Here is a 20,872-nt window from a genome sequence, read left to right as displayed (position 1 = left end):
CCCTGGATGTCCATGGCATTACATGACAGCAGTACCATAGACAAACTTCCATTCCCTAATCCAGATTTTGTAATGAATCTTTCAGGAAAACCTTCCTGATTAGTAACAAGTTATCATGATTAATAGCCAGCAGCATTAATGCTCAAAAAGTATGGGTGAGGAGCTGTGTGTTTATGGAGAGAGACAAAAAGGAAAATTCCGTCAACAATCTTTTATGTCTCAAAATCCATGAGATCTGAGCGCAAAGGTCTATATGGTGAAGAAAAATGCAACTTTAAAGCACCTAAGCTTACACTTCAGTGATATTATGGCAACTAAATAGGGAAAATACGCAACTATTTTTCCTGCATAGGGAATTATCACAAGAGCTTGAAACTATATATTTTGTATTGAATGTTCTTTTAGATAAATAACAATTTCAGTCTTAACTATTTATTTTCTTCTGAACTTATCTCATGGACATTTTTAATGGATGATTTGAAAATAATTCCTTTGGTTTACTCCTTTATGGCATAAGACCATATCCAAGCATTTTTCATTTTGAAAGCATGTTCTTCAGAATTCATTGGAATCCCCATCACTTTAAGTACATTAAAAATTAGTGGGATAACACTGGGGAAAAAAGAAACTCTGTCCAGTTAACTATCACTTATTAAATTCAGTGATATTCTGCAGGGCTGCCATTTCAGTTTTCAATAGGGTAGCAAACAGTAGAAAGGGTGGGGAACAAGATTCTTTGGAGGTCTAAAGACTTTATCCAAAATATATTTCAGTTTAAATAAAATAACCCCCAAAATGAGTGCATTTAAAAGTATTTGTTATGGTCTGTTATTTTGTACCTCATAATAATCAGAAATATAGGCCCTCCTTAGGAATAATCACACATGGGCTGAATGAGAAGGAGGAGAGTGACAAACTACCTCTCCCTGTCTAAATGACACACCTAATATACAGCTAAAAAAAATTTACACTTTAAATTTATGTCATACTAACTTAGAAAAGATAAATGTAAGCAAACAACAAAAAACCTTGACATTTTGCTTATTGCTTGAATTAATTGTGCCCCAAAGTTAACCCTCTGGTACAATGAGCCAAAAAACACAGTCAAACTGAACACCCTCAGTCAATCTATTCAATTAAGTAGTGGCCCAAAGCATTCATACCTACACACACATACACACCACGAGGAGACTGTCTGAGGTTTTGCAGCTGTGAAATAATATCCACCTATGGTATAGCTAAATGAGCATGTTCTTACCTTCTGTGGGAATTCCTGTTGCTATTTACGTGGCCCCGGCCTGTGCAGCCTGGTGTAGGACACTTAAGAACGTTTTCATGCATGGCAAGAACTTGACAAGGAGAAGGAAAGGAAACAGCAGAGTGTGGAAACAACAACAAGAAGAAAAAAGATTTCAAGTCCCAGTTTGTAAGAAGCCATTTTAGTACAAAGCAAGATTCATTAATGACCAGCATTCCTGAAAATAGACACGTGACAGATAAAGCCAATAAAGCCTGGTGAGGGAAAGAGGTGCTGTGGAACTATACTCATTAAACACAGGATGATGTTAATACATTAAGAGTTATGGAGGAATCTAACAATTAATGTGTCTCTAATGTGACAGTGAAGCAGGAGGCTGCATAAACGCTGAGCAAAAATACCGAACAACACAGGGTTGGGGTTTGGAAGCATTTTTTTTTTAAAAAAAGATCCATATATGCAGGAATAGACTGAATAGATTGATTCAGGTACACATTATAAGGCATCCAGCATCTGGAGTCAGTACAGCATAAACTGTATGTGAATTCTGAAGCATCGAATTCACCTCAGTGTAGTCAATGGAGGACAAGAGAGATCTGAAACCCAGTCATGGAACTCAATTCTAGGGCCCAGCAACTTCCTGAGTCATGCAGGGCTAAAGCTGTTCACAGTTCAGTGGCAGTTACATTCGCATTGTGAACAGGGTTGTTCTTTTTGTTTTGTTTTTTTAAATTCTGCAGCCCTTAATAAATCATAATGGGTCCAAAATTAAAATAAATAGAAACAAAGAATGTGAGCACAGTTTTAAAGTCAAGAGGTTGGTGGAGTGATAAATTATGACTATAAGGAGCCAATAGGTTTGGTTTAAGCAACACAGTTGTCACAATACACCACCAAGCAAGACTTGGGGAAGGGTTGCCACTCAACACTAGAGGGAATACTTTGTATGTCATATCCCCAGCATTTCCAGATAAGGGATCTGAAACATCAAGGATCCTACAGATCTCTGTTGGGGACCCGGCTTCAAGTTCCCATAACAATACAGGACTTACAGGGATTCCTGGACTGACTCAATATAAGGCACAGCCTTATAATTCTTTCAAATTACATACTTCCTGCCATTATGTGCTAAGCTATTAATGCTTTTCTCTTTTTTTCAGCATGTACAGAAAAAGAAGGTCATGACCAATTTATGTGCATGTGTATGACATGGAGGAAAAAATGGAATCCATGTCACCGCTGCACAGAATTATGCTTCATTTCAAAAGGAACCAATCTTGGAATCATATTTAATGCTTACTTAAAAGCCAAAAAAACCCAAAAAACATCAGGAATAGAACCTATACATATTGATTCACAACCACCATCATTCATCACCATCACCACACCACTAGCAGTGTACTAAAGATGTGAAAGCTTCACTTTGGAATTCCTGCTATTCAAAGCTGTTCTTGAAACATGCTTTACAAGCCCAGCACTGCAGGAGTCAGGAAAAAAAAGAAAGAGAGAGAGAGAGAGAGATGAGCTCACCTTTTTCACTTTTGTCACTACTGAACATGCAAACCGTTTAAAGCTATATTCTTCTTTGATCGGCAACATTTCCTGAATGCTTTGTGTTTACCATTTACGGTGGGGGAAGCTGAGCCCGCTTTGAGCAACTGAGTAAACATTGGCGTTTGAGAAAATTATAGGCCTTGCTAAACTGGAAATTGGATTCCTTTGATCAACTAAATTCACTCACCAGCTGAGAAGCGGTGTGTTTCTTTAAAGGGATTTTCCCCACCATGATCTTTATTCTAAAAAGGAAGTCTATGCTGTTGCAAAAGGATGCTACTTCATGGCTGAAGTCTGTATTTCTTACTCCAGATTAACTGTGCAATCCTAGGGAGAGATGCATCCTTCTAAGCCCATTGACTTCAACAGACTTAGATGGGTATAACTCTGACAGGATGTCACTGTGATACAGGGGTCATAGGGAAGTTGTGTCATGACCTTTCTCTATACCTATTTACTATATTCTGTCCTTTGCAGGGAACTATTTCTTAACAGCCCCTTCCCTGGCCTTCGGAGCACAATGGAATATTCAACGGACAGCCAAGGAATGTGTGTTTACTCCTTTCACTGTCCTTATAAGAATACCCTGACATATTTACCCCTTTTTTGTGATTTATGGAATTGGTTTCATTATAAATGATGATACATGATAGAGGTAAGGAAATTCACAACATGGTGACACTGCATCATCTGGTCAGTATTCCTAGATATTAAAGCAAGGTGCAATCCTAAGCAAAGTTACACCATTCTAAGTCCACTGAAATCAATAGTGTCACTCTGCTTCAGCAAGGGTAAAAATGGGGTAAAATACCATAGAGATATGGGGAATTCCTCGAGCATTGTGAGGCCACTACTGGGGTACAACCAACAGTGATGTGGCATTGCTTCCCACCTCCACTTTTGCTCCCATTGGAGTGAAAAACAGAAGCAGGAAATTGCCATCTTGTAAGCCTAGATGGTACTGATAGCTACCAGGGACATTCCCATGATAAGTGTGTTCCAGCTTTTAGAAACTATTCTTGCAGCAGTTTTTGATCTGTTACACTACCATAATGTCCTACATAGATCCAGAGAATTTACGGGTTTAGCTTGGATAATTTCTTAAAATCTAAGTTATTTTTGTGCCAGCTGTTTCTTAACATGTTTTGTCTCCTTTATCCCCATCACACAACTGCAGCATTTTTGCATGAATATCCATACAAAGAAAGTTATATATCTAGAGGTATTTTTAATTTAAGTACTCAAAATCTGATGTTAATCTTTTAAAATATTTTAAAAATGAATTAAACTGCACATTTTCCAAATTCAAAAGAACAGTTGCTCCTATATTTGAACAATAGAGGCTCTCTATTATTGAGAATTAAAATCACTACTATTTTGCTTGGGGGGGGGGGAACTTTATACCAGCAGAATGCAACTGTTTATCAATATCCTAACGCTATCAACATCAAAGAATACAGCTTTAAAACATCTTCCTTCAAGCATAAAGGTTAGTATAGATGTGAAAATGATGAAATAAAAATGGAAATATAACAGAAAACAGGTTGCTAAATTGAGACATATCATACTGGAAAAATGGGAGGAAAAAAAAGAAAAAGCTTCTTAATGCATGCTAGAAAAAATTTGTGTGGAATTTTATCCCCCGTTTCCATGAAACATTGTGGACTTACTTTCTGGAGGGACCCTATCTTTGTGTGGGCATCCTGACAAACTGCGGTGATGGGGGTAAAGCCCCGTTACATGGCCAGTTCCATCACACCCAGGGGTAGGACATTTGCTCTCTTTCTTTTCTGTTCTTGAGGGATCTATAATTTACAACAAATGTGTCAAGTGAATGATGCTCTTCAGATTTCCAAATGTACGAAGGTTCATTTAATGAAATCAATTACTCTTTGGAAAATGTTCTTGAAGAACACTGGAAAACACGCATCTGCTACTGCTTAAAACATTTTGATTTTCTGCTTCCTTCCATACCACAGGCTTCTCTGATCACAACTGTCCCATTCATATATGATAGTGAACAATGACTTTCTCCTAGCAAAGCCACACCGCTATCAATTAATATGCTTCTGTCAGTCATCAACTATTGGATCATGTTATGTCACTTGATATCTGCTTGGCTCTGTTTTCACCTTTGTTTTGGCAGTACTTTTATCATATTTAGAAATCTACAGATGCTATAGGGAAAATTCAGAGTCCTGAAGACAGCAAACCCAGCTCCTCAACTTGTTCAAATATCTACTGCAAATTATTTTTTTCCAATGGCATTCTAAAACGGGCAATGCTATTTTCACAAAAGTATGTTAATATAAGAACATACACAGAAGCACATTTCTTTCCAAGGAACGACAGCTTTTTTTTGTAAAAAAAAAAAAAAAAGTTCTTATTTGCCTTTGGGTTGACCCATGATAGTTATACACATGTTATGCTTGGATATTGATAACATTCAAAGGGAAAGCGTCTTCAGTTCTGCAGTTTTCTTTTAATCAAAGCCTATGAAAATGTTCTCCTCATCTAACGAATGTATTCTGCCAAAAAAGTATGGAATTGCTGCAGAAATTTCTCCTGAATTAGAACTGTAATTCCATATGCCATTTTCTAGGAGTTTTGATAAGAAAATATCCCTAATCTTACTGTTTACACAATCAGTTATCCTGGGATAACAAGCCCAGAGCTAAAGTCAGACTCTGACTTGCATACACATCCAAAGGAGAAATTTAGCAGGAGTAACAGTTCAGAAAAATTGGAGAAGGAGGGTGATCCTGATATGAGTCCATGCCACAATGTCTTGGAATTTACTTTTTTTTACTGCCACCCTGCGTTCCTTTGCTGACTCTCTTCCTCCAACTAACCCTCAGTCTCCTGCTCCACATCATTGGCAATGTAGAAATAAGAGGCTTCGGTGCAGTGCTGCTTTAGCTGAAGGTTTGCTGTGTGTTGGGAAAGAACTTGATTTTAACTAAGATGAACCTAACAGAGGCATGTGAGGAACTGGGAATAAGAGATGGAAAAGCACAGCAAGGGGGGGGGGGGAGGGAGACTCTGACCCCTCAAAAAGAAAAGATTATGCTCACTCATCTTTTTTTTCTTCTCTGGGAATTATTGAATGGGGAGCGAGCAAGAGCCACTGCACATTAAAGGAGAAAGATCCCAACCATCCCAAATTAAGGAAGGGACATGATTTCTGTCCTGAAGTAGATATGATTTCTGCCCTGTGAATCAAAGGCTGAAGCCAAATGTAAGAGTCAGTTACGCTTAGGAAGAACAGGGGTCCACGGCTTACCTCTCTTTCTTCCCCAGATAAATGATTGTGTAAATAATATTGGGATTAAAATCTCAGGACCATTTCACAAACTGAGTGGCAGCAAAGCCAGGTGTGCTACTAGCTGAACACTCTCAACAGCCAATCTCATCTCCCTGACGAGCATCTCTCTTCAGGTATTTGTTCCATTCACACTTTACAACTAAAGCGTCAAGTAGTGCTCAGGTGGATAAGAATTCAGAGAAACACAATCACCTTTTGAATAGTCGGTGAGGTTATCATCTCAGGATAAAGCAACCAACTAGGAATCTTGATTGTCTAAAGAAGCCTCTACCCATCAGCATTTCATCATGCATATCATCCTTTATACTGCTGCAAAGTTTTGAATTATTAGAACTAATTTATATCCAGATCTCTAGCAAAGTGCATGCAAATGTAGATCATAAGATTCTGTCTCTTATAAAATTAAAGTCAACCAACCTCGACCATTCACATTCTAGAATTCATCCTTATTGCAGCAGTAAAAAAAATTGTCTATCAGCACTATGCATTTGAACCTGATCTTGGTATTGTTTTGCTCCAAGACTGACACTGATTCCTTTCAGGACAAGATTTTCTTTATTCCATTGCCTCTTATATCATCAGCCTTAATTCAACTGGTTTATTTATTTGACAGCTCAAAGCTTGGAGAAATGTATGACATTTGTCTTTTAGTAGGGAAAACACATATAAAACCAAGAGCTTACATTCCATTACAGGGGTTTCATAACTGTATTTAAAAATTAGCTTTTGCGAACATATTTCTAATCAATGATACATTTACAATCAAACTGATTCACAACTCACAAGAATATGTAGAGGGCACTTTACATTTGAGGATGGATCAAATGCCTGCTCCTCTGAGCTGGCTGGAAACAATAAGAGGAATGCACACAATTTTTTTGTTATGTTGTTCAAGGAGAGCTTGTGGCAGTCTGCAGAGTCCACACTTCACATGGCTTTGTCCCCATGAAATGAAAGCCACTCATATGCTCAAACTTAAAGTGGCCACCATGCACTCAAGGGCATGTGTGGTTGCTATTGGCTTCCACATCATGTTTGGAGTCCTACCAAGAGCTCTTTCAGTATCCTGATTTTGCTGCCTGATTAGAACAGCAAAACACAGAATTAGATGGCAGGTATCTAGCAGACTTAATTACATAGCTGTGGTCTACATTTGGTTCAGTGGGCCACAAGGTGTACTGACTTTCTCTGGGTAAAACTGCATATATCTTAGCTGAAAGGGTTTATACCCAATTTTATAAAATTTAACTAGGATAAGGATGGGGCTTCTGCATAGTAGGCGCACAACCTATCACTAGGGTTTCCAGCTCCGGGTTGGGAAATACCTGGATATTTTTGGGGGGAAGCCTGAGTAAGGCAGGGTTTGGGGAGATGAAGGACTTCAATGCCATGGAGTCCAATTGCCAAAGCGGCCATTTTCTCCAGGTGAACTGATCTCTATCGGCTGGAGATCAGTTGTAATAGCAGGAGATCTCCAACTAGTACCTGGAGGTTGGCAACCCTACCTATCACATGTGCGACTGTGTCTTGTACTTGATAACAGTGCATTTATTTTATAAAGCAACATAATTTCTTAAACGTCCTATGTAGATAACCACAGCTCTTTGGAGCTGACATTTTGTATAAAACGGATGAATGTTGGTGAGGGAAACCGGATCACAGCGGCAGGCACCACTGCAACTTACATGCATTAATCTGAAGCTCTGCAAAGAGCTTACATGCATTTAACTATAATAATGTAGTGGCTTCTAAAGCAGACAGGAACTTTGAAAAAGCAGGCTTCCTGATATTTATTTTATTAATTTACATCATTTATACCCTGCTTTTCTCCCCAACGGGGACCCAAAGCAGCTTACGTCATTTCCCTCTCTTCCATTGTATCATAACAACAACCCTGTGAGGTAGATTATGTTGAAAGTGTGTGACTGGCTCAAGGTCACCCAACAAACTTTCATGGCAGAGTGGGGATTTGAACCTGGGTCTCCCAGATCCTAGTCAAACACTCTAACCGGTACAGCATACTGGTTCTCCCCGTTGATATGTTACATGTAACTTCCAATAAACATACAAAAGTTGGGGGCAGGGACTGTTGCATTAATTCATTCATTAGTCACAATGATGCATTCATTGAAGGGGCTAGAATGTCACTTGAAAAGGTGTTCAAATCTATACACTTTAAGTTGATGCACAGCATTAAACTCAAGAACACAGAAAAAATCAGTGTTGGAGATGAGAAAAGAATGACCGCCTCTATGCCTCTGATGTAAACCCTTGCCCAGCATACTGTTGCTGTGCATGCATACAATATTACTTGTCAAAGAAGAGATCATTAGCATTGTATTTTATTAGTGCTATTTCATACAACAATATTCAAGGGCAACTAGATATAAGTAGTTAACCCAACAGAATATTGATCTTTGTATTGCCATTAAAACAGATACTTCATTGAATAAATCCACCAACATCTATGGCAATGTGTTATTGTTAGTTGAACAGCTGAAACATACAGAAGCAAATCCAAGTCTGCCTTTTTACAACTTCAACATTTGAACAATATTGCATACCAGCAACAAGAAATAAAGTAGGCTAAGGTACTCAGACATGCAGGCCAGGATCTTTCATTTCCACAAGACTATACAAATAGCTCGATCTAGTTTTGTTGAAAAATATTGATAGTGGGTTGCATATTAAAACTGAGATATTCAGTTTTAATTTTATGGATGTCTAGAACTATTTTCTGCTACTGGGACTGCCGGGGGTTCACTTTTTTGCCAGTGATTATGCCATCATTACCACAACTGATGTAATGGGCAGAGGGGGTGGGGGGGAAAGATCCATACCCTGTTTAACATGAAATAAGCATATAGATCAATGAAGAGAAAGGATGGCCTCTTTCATTGCATTTAGGGACTCAACACAGTAGGTCTTGAAAACAGAAGAGAAAAAGGAATTATTGTGCATTCCTTTTGATGCTCTTGCTTCCCTAGATTAAAGCATGAGTATCTTCCAAGAGATGTATACCAATCATTACCTCAGAGAGCTTTGTTGACATATTTGGGGGAATCATATATACTTGATGGTGACTGATAGAAAAACTATACACCTTCCATTCATTCTCTTTTAACATTTCTCTTTCAGAGTACAGAAGATGTATCATTCTCCCCCGCCCCCTCTTGCTCTGTTAAAACAAGGAAGAGTTTTGGGCCCCAACATTTCAAATTACATTCACACTTTTCCAGCTTCAGACCCAGGTGCCATTTGTGGCTCCTGTCATCTTCAGCTCTTATTCTTCACTTGCAAGGTCCAAGGCCCAGTGACGTACGGAACTTTATCGCTAGCAACCCAGATTACAGCCTTTAAAGGTTTAAAGCTGTCAGAATTCCCTTGAATTTGGTTAGGTTTGTATTTATAAGATATCTCCATTATAAATAAAACTTAGTGAAAATATGCACATGGCAAAGTGAATTTTTCTCTCTCCAAACAATTTTATGGCTGGTTCCCATAATACTTTAGAATCTAACAACAACAACAACAACAACTTTTTTATCATTTGTGATTCTGAACAACATACATACATACTACTGTTTTGTAGTCTGTATACGCACAGTATCCCCTTTGTGTGTGTGTAAATGTGACCTGACCATAAATAAACATGGGTAAACATAATGTGTGCAAGGCAAACAGAAATTCACAGAATTCAGATGATTAGCAAAATTATCATGACATTCATACAACATGTTGCTGGTCACATTCATAATTTCTCTGTTCACATATTATGTTTATCCATGCACCCAGGAGTGTTTGCATGTGCAGAGAATGTACTGTGTATTCTGGTTCCATACTATTCACTCACATAGTGATATACAACACTGTGGAACATAGCCTTTGTGATATGTGTGCAATATGTGTGGAATAATTTGGCCTTTTCCTTGGTTTTATAAACTATGCTTAAGAAATACAGGAAAATATCCCGTAATATTCTTAATCTCACAACTAACCTTTATATCCCTGTTAATCAAGTTTGTAATCTAAAAACATAGCATAATAATTTCATGTAGTGATGTTATGAGAAACCACAGCATCATCCGTAACTACCTACGTTGTTCACATTTCCTAAGTAGTAGAGATTCCTCAGTTTGTATTAAAGCTAACTGCAATGAAAAGTATTCAGAAACTATTAGGACATTGAACACTTTATAAGAGTGTATTCATAAAAATACCACATTTATATTTACATGTGATGTACCGATACATCTACATAAAACATTATTAAGGTAATTCTCTGTGTTTCATTCTTTCTTGTAAATTGGTTCACTGCTAAGGAAGCACTTTAAATATTTCTACAGAGGAATTAAACCAGTGAAGTGGAATGCTTATAAGAAATAAATTGCTATTGATTTCAGCCCAGGCCAAAGCATGCCTTGCATAGCAAATGACTTCCATTACCTTTCTATTTAAGATAATTAATGTGCAGTCGTTGCCCCTATCTGATGTTATCGGTCATTCAGATACTGTTCAATTTCTATCAGCCAACTCTACATTTTATATGGGGCAGGGTTCATCAATAATCACCATTTTGGTGATAATTTTATAAATCAGGATGCCACCTACTCCATCCAATCTGTAAAATATGCATTTCCCTGGAGTCTGGTTAAGTGTCCTGCACAAAGTTCCACCATTTAACTCAATTCATGTAAGATGCATTTCTCTTCAATATTCAATCATAACTTGGACCAAAAAAACAAACAAAAACATTTTTAGCATTTCAGGAGAATCTTTGCACCTTTCAATATGATCTCTTATTTACTTTGTTTCTCCTGAAATGGAGAATCTTTTTTACCTGAAAACAAGCAAAATTCCTTTAAAATAGTCTAAACGTTTTGAAAAAAGTTATGAACAAGCTGTTTTTATTTCACAAATATAACTATATGAATGATTTGTTAAAACAATACATCATACATTAGATAGAAATATTACCTTTACCATAATATGGCTTTTTGACATGGCCGTCACTGGATTTAGATTTCCTGTCATCTCCAGAAATCTGTCTTGGAGACTGCTCCTCATAGGATCTCATATTATCCCTCCTTCCAGCTTCCATTGCCATTTTTTCCCTCATGGCTTTTGCTCTTTCTGTTTCTAAAGCAATAGCTTTTTCAAGTAGCGTTAAGTTTCCTTTTGTCATATCAAACACCTCTTCAGACCTATCTGAAGTAATAGAGGTGGTGTCATCGTCTCTTTCATGACACCCACCCTCTTTTGCACAGCTAGAAAAAGTTCTAGATCTGGGACTCAACTGTTCTTCAAGTCTCATTAAGTTCATCATATCAGAATAGTTCCGATCGGGTGTCCGTCCTTGAAAATCATCTTCTTGCCGAGCATGTTGGCGAGAATTCAGGTTTTGCTGTTGATTTCTTTCTTGTGGATTTGTCTCACTGAGCTTCCTGGCCAAATCAAAACATTGATTCCGCAAGCATTCCAAGCTACTGAGACATACTTCTTCATCACTTTCTTCCACCATTTTTTCTGTAAGCCCATTGTTTGTAGGCTTCCCTAGCATTCCATAGTTCATATTCCTATTTTCTTGCTGCGACATATTGTCTGCATAATTTCTGTCGTTAACGTTTTCTGAAAGCACTACACCGTGCCCTTGTGCTAACAATTTGAGCGAGTCCACAGTTTCCCTAACAACGTCACTGTCTAAATCTAAACTCAGCTCACTCTTACGACCAATGTTTTCATTTTTGTCGCTATCATCTTCCAGGCTATTAGATGTATTGCTATTCATTTCTGATTCAGTCCTGGCTCTGTATGCTGCATCCTCCGCAATTTTGCCAAGATTTAACAATGACTTGGCCACCAGTTCATCGTAATTATCATACTCATCATTATTGTTATCGTCTTTTTCTGTGTCTTGCATTCGAGTATTGTGACAATTCATTTGATGGTCTTCTGCATTAAAAAAAAGGAACAAAGAAAGAAAAACGGAAAAAGAAAAAAGTAGCTAGAATTGGAACTGTTGTTGCACTAGCATGGACAGAAAGCAAACTGCCTGTCCGTTATTTTTAGCATACAATACCTTGACAAACTACAAAACCCATGTTAATTTAAATTTAAACTCTGGAATTAATAATGTGGATTGTTGCTCTTAAGGATATAAGGCCATTTTTATACCTTGGTTATAGACCAATAATTTGCTTTGCTAATCTCATAAAGATTAGTATTCATAAGAAAAACACTTCCCTACAAATGGAATATTTGACATAATTCGTAAATTTGACATAATTTGTAAATTCTTATACTTCATGGTGTTCTTTTGAATTTATTGCTTTAGAATAATTGTATGATTCATGGTATTTTATTTGTGTGGATTCTTTGAGTGGCTTAAGTCCTACAGTTCTTACACAGAGCATAGAACAGAAGTTAGTGGAAAATAGTTTTTTATATATAGACATATCAAAAAGTTATTCATATAAACAGTGACTGGGTCAAATTCATGCAAACACGTTATCCCTGTGGGCATGGGAATATGGTAAAGACATGATGTTTCATGTAATCAGAGTGTGGATATTGATGTTCCAGTGCATATCTCAATATATATTGTTAAATGACAATCATGTGAAGACATATACATGTGTTTTAATTAAGCATTTTAACTGTATGCCTAGATAGAGAAAATAACTGTATACTGAACATCAGCTTGAAGAAATGCTGTACACTTGGGTAATGGACTTACCAATATTTAGCAAATACTACACATCAACAAGGGTAAAAAGGTAAAGGTGCAAGCACCGGGTCATTACTGACCCTTGGGGTGACGTCACATCACGACGCTTTCTAGGCAGAATATGTTTATGGGGTGGTTTACCATTGCCCTCCCCAGTCATCTACACTTTGCCCCCAGCAAGTTGGGTACTCATTTTACCAACCTTGGAAGGATGGATGGCTGAGTCAACCTTGAGCCAGCTACCTGAAGCTGACTTCTGCCGGGATCTGATTGAACTCAGGTCATGAGCAGAGCTTTGGCTGCAGTACTGCAGCATACCACCCTGCACCACAGGGCTCATGAAACAAGGGGAGCATTTGCTAAATATTGTTAAGTGACTATTACCCAAGAGTATAGCATTACCTCAAGCTGATGTTTGGTTGATACGCCTGTTCCTATAACGAGTATCCAACAAACAAGCTTATTCTATCATGCCAGTCAGAAACACTAAAAAATCACTGGTGGAACATAACAATGAACCTTTGTCACATGCTTTAAAATATACCAAGTAATCACTGTTATTAATAAACATAATCTGAAATATATGTTTCGCCTTCTGTTTTACAGAGAACATTTATCTATATAAAAGCCATTCCTCAACATTACGCTACATGCTACAGTCACCAAGAAACAAAACCTAGGATGAACTATCCTGTTAAGAACAAGCATGATCCTCAATGGCCAGCTCACAAGGATACAATGACAATGGTAGTCCTGCGCCATGCATGCACGTTATGTCATCAGGTGTATCCTTGAATCTTTTCCATTATATGACTGCTATTATAATGCCTACAGTGGAAAGTAAAGCATAGTTGTTAAAGACACTGTTGCAGTAAGACCAACATTTGATTTCTATACTCCTGGTAAAGTTTTAGTTCTCATTGACCGGGTGTCAACAAGTATATGACACTCCTCAGAAGATCATTGTGATATTCCAGTCCTAATTCCACATACATGTCATGAAGTTGCTCATACCTAGCAAGGAATTCTCCAACAGCACATTCCTGAGATTTGGCGTAGGGGAACGGCGGGAAGAAGGCACAGCGGCGCCACCTCCTAAAACCATCCCACCTATGCCAAAAAACAAAAAAAAGCCTTTTCGAGGTTTTTTTGTTTGTTAAACGGGGCCTTTTCGCCCCATAGAGAACAGCGAGGCTGCACCTGCTAAAAAGCAGGCACATCAATGCTGTTCTCTGCACTGGCGTAACGGGGTGAAAGGGGACAGGAAGCTGCCTAATGGCGGCTCCTCCCGCTGGCCTGCCCCAGGAACGCCCCCCCCATGCAGGCGCTGCAAGTCTCCGCCATGATCTACGCCATGGGGAGACTGCACTGGCAGAGGAGCGGAGCGCAACTCTGCAGTGCTCAGGCGCAGATGGAACTGCCCTCGCCACCAGCGTAAGTGCCTCTTGTCACTGGACAAGAGGCACTTACGCTGGTGGCGAGGTCACGCCGCCTCCTAAGCCTAATCGGCCCACATTCTCAGGAATGCACTGCAAGTGGACCAGCTTTTCAACTGGTCTAAATCAAGAAATTAATAAACGTATGTTGATTTCTACTAGCAGAAACTTCTAGTTGATCGGTTTAGCTTTGAGAATGGAAATTGATCTGCAGTAATTTAATATGTACTTTACAAATTTCACATATGATACACTTGCATTTGGGGCTAAAAGTGAGAAGATGGAATGGGAGAGATGGTGACAGAATGAGAGTACTAAAGATAGAGAAAAATGGAAAATTTCAGGTAAGTTACAGTGTTATATATTAGCCTTTGCTTATGTACAGGTTTTACAGATTAGTATTTCTGTGCTGTTTACAATCTGATATGTTGGAATAAACATTTGCACAGTGTGTCCTAAAGGCTGTTTAATATGAAAGGCAAAACACTCTAATGGATCATTTGCTAAAATACCTCAAAAGTAGGCTTTGAAGTACTGAAAATAATTAAATTCTGCAAATATCTAAGAAAGGAAATGCTGCACCACTCCTTCTGATATTTCCTCTTATCACAGTGTCAGAGGTTGAAGAAAAGATAGAAGAGCTGAAGAAACAATTACAGGCTTGTGAACTAATACAAAATTAAATTTTCAAAAGCTTAACTAATGTTAGTTTAGTTCCCAAATTCAGAACAGTGAATCCACCTGTGGAAATGGAGTTCTGTATCCAGATGAGGTTGTAGTGAGTGTGGGATGATGGTCAACCCCCAGATATGTCAGTTGTCTCTATTTTGACAGCGCTGCTCATTTGCCAGGGAAAGGAAGAAACAGCCTCCACCTTCCATTAAAGTGGTCAGGGAAGAGCCAAGAATCTTTACATCCAGTGACAAAGTATTGGCCGGTTAAGGCTGCTGCAACATATACTTCCTAAGATGTCATCAGTACTATCTATCATGTTTTCATCCCCTCCCCTATGCATAGTTCTCCTCCATTGTTCTCCTCAATTGTGTATAGTTCTCCATTGTATCCTAACATCAAGTGAGGTAGGTTAGGCTAGGCAGTGTGTGTGTACAACTGGTGCAATCACCTTCCCTTCCCCACAACAGACACCGAGCTGGCTTCATGTGTAGGTGTGGGGAAACAAATTCAGTTCACCAGATTAGTCTCCGCCGCTCATGTGTAAAGGTAAAAGTCCCCTGTGCAAGCACCGGGTCATTCCTGACCCATGGGGTGACGTCACATCCCGACGTTTCCTAGGCAGACTTTGTTTACACGGTGGTTTGCCAGTGCCTTCCCCAGCCATCTTCCCTTTACCCCCAGCAAGCTGGGTACTCGTTTTACCGACCTCGGAAGAATGGAAGGCTGAGTCAACCTTGAGCTGGCTACCTGAAATCGACTTCCGTCGGGTTTGGGGAATCAAACCCAGTTCTCCAGAGAACTTCTAGTGCACAAGAAGTGGTCACTACTGTCTGCTTAAACAGCACTGATTGCATCTATGGTGATCAAGGTGTTCAGCATGAGCAAATTAGCAGGAGTCCAACCTGGATTATGGCCCATGTCTAGATCTAGAAAAGTACTAGAAATCATTACATAAAGACAAACATTTTCATTCACACACATCAAAATGGTCATTTATGACAATGAATGCTCTACATAGCCTTTGGATTCTGTGGTTTGAAAAGCATATTTAAACATGGGGCTCATGTAAAATGGGAAGAATATGTGATGCTTTCCCTACATGGCTGTGGAAAAAACCCACAGCCTAAGATATGAGACACATACTATGAGTGGAAACAAATAAATTCCTTCTTGAGATCTGGTGATTACCATTACCAACAGCTGTAATACTATTTTCTCTTTTTGTTTAGTTCTATCCATGTCATCACTCTTGTCCTCTCAACCCTAAAGAGGGGGAAAACAGTGCTGCAGAAGAAAAAGTATGAAGTGTAAATCTTAAATAAGGGAAGTAGGGAATAAATTATTTGAATCAAGCTTCAGTTCTCTTGATATTTTCTATCTAACTAGCTTCCTTTTCAAAAAGTACAACCATAGCAACATATTTAATATTTATTTTCTCTGAAGTCTCTCTAGCTTTCTTATCAAACGATTCTCAGAATCAGGACTGTACAATATAGTACACATGAACACATGAAGCTGCCTTATACTGAACCAGACCCTTGGTCCATCAAAGTCAGTATTGTCTACTCAGACTGGCAGTGGCTCTCCAGGGTCTCAGGCAGAGGTCTTTCACATCACCTACTTGCCTTGTCCCTTTAACTGGAGATGCCGGGGACTGAACCTGGGACCTTCTGCATGCCAAGCAGATGCTCTACCACTGAGCCACGGCCCCTCCCCATATCCTGCATGCTTCAGCCATGATGCCATAATTTCTATCATATCAAAATCTTTTACATATTTCATTAATCATTATAGCCACAGATATAACCTTAAAGAAATATGATCTGCAGAGGTAGCTTTTTATTGAAAAACTGATACTACTGTTGCAAATTGTGACAAAAAAATTGCAAGGTTGACAAAACAGAAATGTTTTTTTCAAGGATCCATGTCATGTGAAGCAAGGATCTTTACTTGTTGGAAAGAAAGCCAGGCAACACATGTGTGCAAAGAAGCCAAGGATTAGCTGTTAATTGCAAGGGTTCTGAAAGGATGCTGAGATTCTGCTTTGTCAATATCATACTTTGTTTGCTAAGACATGGAGATTTTCTTTTCATTGATGGGTTTTTGGCTGCTGGGAAACCAATGTTTGCAACATTAAGAATTAGGAAGGGAAAATGACTTTTCTAACTGTAAATATGTAATAAATGATTGACATATTTACAGATTTCAAAAACATTACAATAGATATATTCTTTTTGTTGACTATCACAGAACCAGCACCATTGTACTTTTCAAGAGAGATATCAGGAATACCATATGTTATTTTTTGAGGAAATTCCCTACTAACTAAATCACATTTTAAGCCAAAATCAAATGGATTTGTGCAATCTACATTTTGCAAATGCTATCTGGTGTTTACTGGCTGCCAGACTAACTATATAGGTCCGCAGTATCTATGATAAATATTCACAAGGAATATGAATAGCTGTTAATATGAAACACTTCCCCCCTGTAATAATCTCTAATTGAAACTCTTTTCTACCATTTAAATTCTTCACAGAGAGCTAACAAATTAAGTTGCTAGGAACTTTTTTTTCTTTCCCCCCTGTTCTTAAACTGAGGTCTTGAACAATAAAACCATAAAACTTAAATAAGACCCATCTCTAAAAACACCTCCCTTTGTCTCTTCTCTGCAGCCTCCAAAAAATGAGCAACCAAATAAGTATGCTGAGGGTCAGAGTCCTTTAAGAGGAACTGAACCTTTTGCTTCAAAGTTGCTTGAGAAGATGTGGACCATTTGTTAAAACATGGTATAATCCATTTTAGCCTAAGTTGGTATACGTAAGGACAGTGCAAAAGGATATGTACCAAGGAGTCCACTGACTGAAGAGGGCAGGGACACAGCCGGTTTGAAAAAGGAATCTTTAGCATACGGCCCAGCAAAACCATTGAAAAAAGGCAATTAAATCTTGAATGCATAAAGTTTCTACATAACTTTGGACTAACCAGAGAATCTATATAGGAAGGAAGATTACCCTTAGTTAATAGGCCCGGGGCAAGTGGAGAACATGTCCTCCGAGCATCAAAATGAGTGTAACTCTTATCTCTATCATAGATCAATTTGGCTACACATTTTTTTACATTGATCTACAGAAGAAGAGTAAAGGTCTTCCACCTTCAAATTTACAAGTAATACCTTATGTGCAAAATGCTGGAGCTGGGGAGCCTTATAAGAGACCTGAGGGTTAAGCTTACCAAGCTATCCCCTGGGGCCTCAAAAATAGATGAAGCCAATAATTGAAGGCATGTACCCAGGCACAAGCCTCTATTGAGCTAAGACCAAACTCATAACAAAGGGCTGATGATGAAATGCACCTGGGGAGCCCTCCATTGCTCAAAGGAATGAGGACTGCACTCTATGGAATTGTCTACAGCAGAAATCCATATAGGGGACCGTACAAAAGTTGTGACATCACTATTGAGTTAAATATTCTAATAGCTGCTGGGATATAATGTGCCCCATTAGAGAGAAAAAATCACGAAACTGCCTTCAGAATAGCCATAGACTTCTGAGTGGCCAACTGTTTATGACATCTCCAGGACAAGGTGGAATGAAATAGGACATCCAAATGCCTAAACGAAGAAACCTGGGGAATCTTTCACCCATTAATTATCCATGTCTCTCTTTTGGTGGAAGAGCGAGGAGCAAACTTAATAATTTTAGTTTTAGTAAAGTTTATAGATAATTCCTCATGCAAACAATAAGTATGGTACCTTTTCAGAGCCTGAAGAAGACCAACCCAGGTTCAGGAGAGTAAAACTGAGTCATCAGCATAAAGTAAAAGAGAGACTGAAGTATCCATTAATTTAGGTGCATGGAAAGAAGGGTCAATAAAAAAGGCTGGCAAATCAGACAGATAAAAATTAAAAAGAGATGGTGCTAAAAGGCACCCACGTCTAGCCCCCCGGACAATGGGAAAAGGAGCAGTTAAATGACCCTCCCTACACCGCACTTGGGCTGGTTGCTAGGAACGTCATTTTGCAAAAAATTCAATCATAGCGTAAATCCCCCCTCCCAAAAAAACTTTGCTAAACTTGGAAATTTTACTTTAAGTGAACTTTTGGTGATAACCCTAGCTAATATCATTCGGTCAGTTACACCTCTGTTAAAAACTGGTCTGAATGTGTATCTTTGTACATTTTTAAGATAACCAGTAATGCTCTAACTCTAGCTGCACTGATTTGCACACATTTTCTGTATAAGTAAAATACCACATTAGTTTTAGCAATAATGAATAAAATTTGTGGCATGTGGATTTTGTCTGAACAAAGCTGATATCTATATTCAATACATACAGAGCAGGGTTTGTGTGAATCCTAATATCTTGTACAGTAATACTTTAGCAGCACTGTAAACTATGTTTTAACCACCCATGGAAGTTATTTTTAAGCAGAAAAGAATCTTGAACATTCCAACTATATTTTAGAAGCTCCAACCTACATTGCTGCATGCACTGAATTAACAACAGGATGCAATCTACAATGGCTATTAATATCTAAGGTACCAACTTCAAAGTAATTTAATATAACTCCCCCATCCACCCTACCAAAAACACACACACACATACACACACCTTTTTACAGTCTTTCTCACCCAAGGTTCTGAGAACACTATATGAGTACAAATAAGCCTCAAAATGCCCCTGTGTGTGTGTGTGTGTGTTAAGTACCGTCAAGTCGCTTCCGACTCATGGCGACCTTATGAATGAAAGTCCTCCAAAATGTCCTATCTTTGACAGCCTTGCTCAGATCTTGCAAACTGAAGGCTGTGGCTTCCTTTATTGAGTCAATCAATCTCTTGTTGGGTCTTCCTCTTTTCCTGCTGCCCTAAACTTTTCCTATCATGACGGTCTTTTCCAGTGACTCTTGGCCTCTCATGACGTGACCAAAATACGATAGCCTCAGTTTAGTCATTTTAGCTTCTAGGGTCAGTTCAGGCCTGATTTGATCTATAACCCACTGATTTGTTTTTTTGGCAGTCTACGGAATCCGTAATACTCTCATCCAACACCACATTTCAAAGGAATCTATTTTCTTTCTATCAGCTTTCTTCACTGTCCAGCTTTCAGTTACCTGAGAAGAATGTATTTTTATTTCCATACTGGCATAAGAATCTATGGTAGTGATCTTTTGGGAGACACTTACAGTGCCATCCTAACCAATTTACATTTTTTAAAATCCATTTAAATCAATGGGCTTAGGATGGTGTAATTCTGTTTAGGATGGCGCTGCAAACTCACCAGATTGCAGCATAACAGTAACGGTGAACACATACTGTTTTACCATTTATTTTCCTTATTTCTTTTTAACAAAATATACCACAGGTAGTTACAAAGGTTTTGCAAGCTAAAAGTGTCCTCAGTCTGGAATGTATCTGAATTGATTTTGGCAGTGGGACGGGGGACCTCTGTGTGCCATAGGAACAAACACATATACTGGCCTTTTAAAGCTAATCACCATATTTTGGTTTTACATGCACCAGCTGTTTTTGGAGCCCTGGATCTCACACCCTGTTCACCCAAGGGTCTTCCATTGTCTCCTATCAGGAGGTATATCTTCCATAGGGTACATAAAGCTTTTTCCTTTGCACAAACTATTTTGCTTCTCATAAAACAATCCCCCCCCAAATAAATGTTGCATTGTGACCTTTGTGCATATGGATGGATGGATAGATTTACATAGCATCTGAGCCATAGTCAAACTGCACAGAATGGTACTTTTCTGCCATTGTTTCATTCCTCAAATAAAATGGCTCACTTACAGGCAAGTACTTAGACACACATACATTCATTCTGTGAAACATTTGGAAAATCTACAGCCAACTTAAAACCACTGGAAGAACAGGGGGCGTTTCTCTC

At 38.6% G+C, this 20,872-nt stretch overlaps 1 protein-coding gene across 17 annotated transcripts in view; it reads right to left on the bottom strand.

Annotated features, from left to right (window-relative positions):
* Positions 1 to 20,872, bottom strand: part of MYT1L (myelin transcription factor 1 like) — a 175,797-nt gene that overhangs the window by 70,190 nt on the left and 84,735 nt on the right. For 8 of the 17 annotated variants that reach the window (XM_056856104.1, XM_056856113.1, XM_056856098.1 and 5 more), the window contains 3 exons: positions 11,115 to 12,089; positions 4,483 to 4,617; positions 1,259 to 1,349 (listed from right to left, as the gene is read on the bottom strand). In XM_056856104.1, coding sequence (XP_056712082.1) covers positions 1,259 to 1,349; positions 4,483 to 4,617; positions 11,115 to 12,089 — 1,201 coding nt within the window. The remainder of the gene's footprint in view (positions 1 to 1,258; positions 1,350 to 4,482; positions 4,618 to 11,114; positions 12,090 to 20,872) is intronic. The other 9 variants (XM_056856107.1, XM_056856114.1, XM_056856110.1 and 6 more) reach the window with 5 other exon arrangements.

This window comes from Euleptes europaea, chromosome 10, assembly GCF_029931775.1.
Source record: "Euleptes europaea isolate rEulEur1 chromosome 10, rEulEur1.hap1, whole genome shotgun sequence".
In the NCBI taxonomy this organism is placed as follows: Eukaryota; Metazoa; Chordata; class Lepidosauria; order Squamata; family Sphaerodactylidae; genus Euleptes; species Euleptes europaea.
Note: the sequence above shows the minus strand (reverse complement) of the source record. Positions and strands in the feature narration are given on the sequence as shown.